The 6000-nt window shown below is 51.8% G+C and overlaps 1 protein-coding gene across 3 annotated transcripts; it reads right to left on the bottom strand.

The window, feature by feature from the left end:
- Positions 1-860: 860 nt before the first annotated feature.
- PJA1 (praja ring finger ubiquitin ligase 1) lies at positions 861-5598 on the bottom strand. 3 transcript variants are annotated; one of them, XM_044235064.1, is made up of 3 exons: positions 5483-5598; positions 3001-3521; positions 861-2436 (listed from the first exon to the last, which is right to left on the bottom strand). In XM_044235064.1, the coding sequence occupies exons 2-3, from the start codon at positions 3291-3293 to the stop codon at positions 1308-1310; spliced, it is 1422 nt and encodes a 473-aa protein (XP_044090999.1). In that variant the 5' UTR covers positions 3294-3521; positions 5483-5598; the 3' UTR covers positions 861-1307. The 3 variants fall into 3 exon arrangements, with proteins under 3 accessions (XP_044090999.1, XP_044090997.1, XP_044090998.1); XM_044235062.1 differs by having other exon boundaries at positions 861-3521; XM_044235063.1 differs by having other exon boundaries at positions 861-3195.
- Between the last annotated feature and the right edge of the window lie 402 nt (positions 5599-6000).

Here is a 6000-nt window from a genome sequence, read left to right as displayed (position 1 = left end):
ACATACGTCTAAAAACACAGACGAGAAGTAAACATACCATTTCCTGGGTAGTGCTTACCTCTGTGGAGGAGGGAAAGTAAATGTGACAGGTGAGGAACATCACTTGTGCCTGATTCTATTTAGTGGAGAGAGAAAGAAGGACTGGAAGCCAATATGGCCAAATGTTAAAACCTGTTCACTCTGTGTAAGTGGGTATCAATATCTGTCACAGCACTTGTCTGCCATATATTTTTCTAATCTAATCCTTTTTGTGTCACTGTGTCAATGTATACAGTCAGCATAGAGATTTGTTATTTGGGGAGGGGTTGCCCACTTCCTCTCAGAGTTTCTTTTCTTTCTAAGGTTTCACTTTTTTAAGGGATCTCTACACCTGATATGGGGCTCCAACTCACACACCTCCCCACCCGCCCCCAGGATCAAGAGTCATAAGCTCTACCAACTGAACCAGCCTGGTGCCCTGTTCTGAGCGTTTCTATTTCCTAAAAGGGGATTTTTTAATTCCTTCTCCTCCTAACTCATACTCATTTTGGATATGTTTCTACCATTGTTCTTTATTTTCCCACACACTTTCTCATTGTCTCTTTCCTTCCCACAGACTGACAGGGTACTGTCTATGTGACCTTTGCCCCTAGAGTAGTTTGACAATCATACACTGTATTCCTACTTATAGAAATTGTCACCCTTAATTTCTTGCTCTTGTTGGGGTCAGCATTTCCAGTGACACTCAAGTTTTTCTACTGGGAATGCCAGAAAACAAACAAACAACAACCCACGAAACCCTATTTTTGATGCAGGTGCAAGGGATCAATTATAAAGTCACTTAGTACCACCATTTTAGACAAAACCAAACAATTCCACTGTACCATGTAAAACCAAAAGGAGAACTTTAATAAGCTTTTACGGCACTGCAATTACAGGAACATTAACCCATAACATGCAACAGAAATGATGATGCCTTCTGGACATAGTTAACAGATAAACTTGACGTTACGGTTAACAGCAACATAGTCTACCAAAGAAAACAAATGCAACTTATCTCAACTTTCTGGTTAGAAAATGTATGTTTTTACTGCAATCTCAAGTAGCGTTTAGAAAGTTTAGTCTTCCTTTCCTAACCTCTAAGATAGACAGTGTGATTTTTAATGCAATCGCACACAACCGTTTTCACATTGGAAATAATCACAAGGAATCAACAGGTGCAGATTAATCACGGCTTTCATTGCAATTGTTAATTTCGAGAGGGCTCCGGCGGTATTGCGGGTTTCAGATGGGGACAATCATCTGACCAGGAGTAAAGAGCCCTGGTCTTAGAGTGGGGGAGGGAACATGCAGCGGCACACGGGGCAGGTGCCCGACTTCTGAAGCCAGATGGACACGCACGGCTTGTGGAAATAGTGGTGGCAAGGCAACTCGGTTGCCACCTCCCCCTTCACATATTCACTACAACAGATGGGGCAACACATTTCCTGCCCCACTGCACTGTGATCCTCAGTGACCAGGATCTCGGGGAGAGTGTCGATGCTCTCCTTGCTGGCCGGCGGATTGGCCACCTCCACATCCACAGCGAGAGACTCCAAGTGCGCAAGGGCGGTTTCCATCGCTTGGGCCAAGCGTTCTTCAAGTGCCATGTAGGTGAGAAACTGAGGATCCACGTAGGAGATGGCTTCGGCCACCCCCAAGCCGTCTGCGAACCCATCAAAGAGGCTCCAATCCACTTCGAGGTCTTCGCTCACGCTGGAGTCATCTTCAAGGTTGTTGTTTCCATCCAGCATGAACACCCCGGGCTGCAGGAACTCCTGACCTGATTCATTATCCCCCTCACTGCTACTCTCATTTTCATTGTACTGGAGCCAAGGAACTTCGCCTCCTCTCGGGGACACCTGCTCCTCCTCTCGAAGACATGCTCCTTGGATTTCTTCAAGTTGGCCATTGCCACCGCCGCTGCCACTGCCGCCACCGCCAGTGCCACCACCGCCGCCGCCGCTGCCGCCGCCACCACCACCGCCAGTGCCACCACCACTACCACCACTGGCCCCGGCACCAGAGCTGGCCCCAGCGCGGGTGTTCCCCCTGACCTGCTCAGCCTCGTGCTCTTCCTTCCCCGGCAGAGTTTCCCAGCTTTCCCCGCTGGATGACAGATTTTGCTCCCGTCCGCGATACTTGCGACGCAGAGCAGCAGTCCACTCTTTGTCGCTGTCGGAGTCTTCGTCGCAGTACTTGTAGTAGTCATCGCTGTACGTCCAGAAGTCGGGGTCGGCCATGGTTCGTCGGCGTCTTGGCACCTTCTCTGGCTTCACTTGGTCCTTCCTGGCCTCCCTCTTGTCTTCGGGGTACTTCGGCTCAGAGTAGCCGCTTGAACTCTCGCCTCTGGCTCTTCTTGCCAGGCCGTCCGAGCGGCCTTCAGCCGTGTTGGCCGTATCCCTCCACCTGGAAGTACTATGTGGCATATCATCATCATCATCAGTATCAAAAAATATTTTTGGTTTCACGCAGTTGGGGCTGGCCAGATTTCTGATTTTGGGCCTCACCACCGGCTCCTCTGCACTCTTTGGGGGGTCTTCCCCCCCACCACAAATACTCACAGGAGCCCTGCTGGGACGTGCAGGTAAACTCTGCTCCCGCCTCTGCCTCTCCAGGCTGTCGCCGGTGGTTGCCACCTTGCCTTCAGCAGATGTCTGAGAGGCCATGCTACTTTGCTGCAGGAACTCGGCTCTGCTAGCAGAGCGTCTGGCCGCAGGGACTGGATCTAACTTGTCAAGCTCCTCTCTCACATCACGCTTAAAGCTAGAGAACTGTGGGGGCACCCCAGCCAAGGACCTGGCCCCTTTCTCTGGGTCATACGGCTTATCATCTTTAAACTTGCCAGTTTTCCCTCTCACTGGCACTCGCTCAACAGGCCCAGCCCCCTCCTCCTCACTATCATCTGCCCCGAAAGAGTCAACATGTCCATAAGCCATTCCTCTTCTGCTACCCGAGGCCCTGTACTCTCTTGGTGGGTACCTGGAGTAGTCCTCATTATCAACATTCAGGCTGGCTCCAGAGCTCTCACTGTCTTCCCAACTACGACGAGTGATGGAAAATGGCGACCGGCTCCTCTTGGTGGTTTGACTGGGGGCTGATCTGTGCATTGGGACTTCCGAGGTCGTCTTTCTCTGGCTGGAAATCCTTTCCTGCTGGCTCGTGGATGGCCTGAAACTGACATAAGCATGCCTTCTTCCATACCTCCTGCCTGTATTGGACTGATACCCTCCTGCTGGCTTGGGCCACACAGGCTTGCTAGATTCCTGACCCATGGCTCTGCCTTAGCAGGGTTTCCAATACAGCTGGGCCTTGAGTGGAAAGGCTCCTGCTCCCTGCACAAGCTTTGGAGATGGGAGCGCCAACTCAGTTCGGAATAAGAGAGCAGGGAGATCTATTTCCACTTCAGCAGGCAGGTAACAGAAAGAATAAGGGGCCTTTACAATTAGTTTCACTTTCTTCTAAGGCCTGAAGTAGCATTCCAGTGACTGTCAGGTGTAGACCTGGAACACATTTTTAATGTTGGCAAAATGATTACAAAACTGGGTTGATAGGAAAGCCAGACTTACGGGAGAATCTGACAGAAGATTGGGGGCAGGGGCAGTGACTGGACCCTGGGAAGGTGGGTGAAGCACTGTGGAATTATGCCAACGTGGAAGAGGAAAGACTGGTGCGGTTATTTTATGGGGTGTCTGTGTCTTTTCTGAGCCCTGCAGACAGACAGGAGAAATGCAAATTGGAATAGGGTGGAAAATATAGATCACCACATGTTCGTGAGTGCTGAGGTGCCTGTCAGGAGGAGAGGGGCAGGTGGAAGTGGGGGCAGAACCAGCCATCATGCTGTGAAGAGAGGCCTGTGTTTGTAGGGGGAGGGGACAGGTGTATTGGGGAGAGGCATTAGCGTCAGACAGGATGAGACTTGTTCTGGATGCGGGCAGGAGAACGACAGGTGCAGGTGGGGTGACTTCAGAGGAGAGGGGTGTGTGCAAGCATGACAGAGAGTGTGCGTGCGTGGTCGTATGTGCAGCTGCTGCAACTCGGCGCAAGGACGCCTTTGTACGTGTCTGTGGCAGGCAAGAAAAGGTTTGGTGGCACTGGCCAGGGGCGGCCTATGGTCTGCACGTGCATGTTCAGTGAAATGGGAGGCAACAATAGAGACATGTCAGTGCAAGCAAATGCATCCACGAGAGGGACAGCACGGGAGAGGGATGTGTGGGTGGCCACTGGGTGGAACGGGGTCAGCAATTAGGGAAATATGTGTTTGTGAAGGGGGCTATAGCAGGGAGGAGGGGTTGTTGTCCCTGAGCGAGGATTTCTGTGAGTGTGAGTGTGAATGTGAGTGCATGCACGGCCAGGAACAGCAGAGGAAGGCTGTCTGTGCACAGATGCAGCAGGCAGGGAGCAGGGCTGGGAGCATTTGTGAGGGCTGTGTGAATGAGAGCGTGAGGGTGCATACGTACGTATGTGGCATGTGAAAGGGGGCCAGCAATCAAAGGATATCCTAATGTGTGTATGTGGCAGGCAGGAGCTAAGGCAGCCCCCGAAGTGGTGTCTGTGTGTACTGTGTGCGTGTGCACTCACCAGAGCATACAGAGGCCGAAGAAGGAGGGGGCTGCTTCTGGAGGTGTGTATGGGGCAGGCCGTGAGAAGCAGGGAAAGGCACTGAGGGTGTGACAGTGTGCAAGAGGGTATGTATGTGTGTGTATCCATGTGTGCAAGGGGAAGGGGATGTTCCAGAACCTTAAGTGGGGGGGGTGCAGGGAGGGGGCTGCAATGGAAGGGGGGTGTGTGTGTGTGTGTACGTATGTACGCCTGCGGGCACGTGCGCGCATGCGTGTGTGCGTGCCATGCATGCATGCGTGTATGTGTAGGTCCCTGCCCACACACGCGAGACACGGCAGGGGGAGGGGGCCGCAATGTCATAATGAGGGATGGGGAAACGTTATGGGCTCAAACGGCAAATCCAAACAGATGGCCAGGGAAAGGGGAAAAAAGAAAAGGCGTGCGAGGGTCTAGTTTCTCCCTGGGAATAATTTGTTTTTCCGACAATTATTTTCCTGGGAACAATAATATATTTACCTAAAAATCTTAGCAATTTACTATTCAGCAAAACAACTGCAAAATGGGGGAAGAAAGGCCGTGGAGTGCTCCGCAAAGGGACCAAGAAGGGAGGAAGGAGGAGAGGGCCCCGACCACCACTCCCCTCTCAAACAGGGATTAAAGCCCTTCAAGTGGGGGCCACGCCACACGGAAGGGGCTGGGAGACGGAGGAGGGAGCCTCCAGACAGGTCGTGGGACACAGGCCTCACTCTGCAGTTAGGTCTTGCGTCCGCCCCACCCCTTCCCGAGGGGCGAGCCTGAAAAATCTGTTCACAAGAGGACCCCGAATCCTTGTCCCCATGCCAGGTCCCCCGTCCCACCGCCCCGTCTGGAGGAATTGAGGAAGGAAACAGCCTTCACTCACCCAGTCCGGACACCGTCACACTTTCGAGAGGCGCAGAGCTCTTGGACCTCCGACCGCCACGACCGAACGACCGCCAGAGCCGCTGCTCCTGGTCTCCAGCTCCTCCCCCGGCAGACAGCAACAGGGCGGGCGGCGACTGCGGCGGAGGAAGTGATTGTGGCGTCGGTGGGGCCCGCCCCCTTGATGTGGCGGGGGCGGCAGCTGCTCTCGACAAATCAGGGTGGGCCCCAAAGCATTATTTCATTTTAAATGATGAAATCGTCAAGGATACTGAAAAGGACAGCAAAAAATGTAACCAACAGCCAGCTTTAACAAATGTTAAACATTTCGCCAAACTCCCTTCTGTTGTCCTTTTTTTTGAAGATGAAATCTAAAAATTCTTTCTGATTAATTCCAATATTAAAGTAATTATAATAATATATCGTACCCTATGTTATATGTTATGGCTTTTACTAGAAGTATGGAAAATGTGAAATTATATCTAGGGCTGTAATTTTTTTCAACCTGATAATTGAAGC

This window comes from Neovison vison, chromosome X, assembly GCF_020171115.1.
Source record: "Neovison vison isolate M4711 chromosome X, ASM_NN_V1, whole genome shotgun sequence".
Taxonomy (NCBI): domain Eukaryota; kingdom Metazoa; phylum Chordata; class Mammalia; order Carnivora; family Mustelidae; genus Neogale; species Neogale vison.
The sequence above is the reverse complement of the archived record's forward strand: the minus strand, read 5'-3'. Positions and strand labels throughout refer to the sequence as shown.

Bases quoted from the DNA above. Each gene is read 5' to 3' on its own strand.
- PJA1 (XM_044235062.1), bottom strand. From the start codon at position 3,293: ATGGGTCAGGAATCTAGCAAGCCTGTGTGGCCCAAGCCAGCAGGAGGG.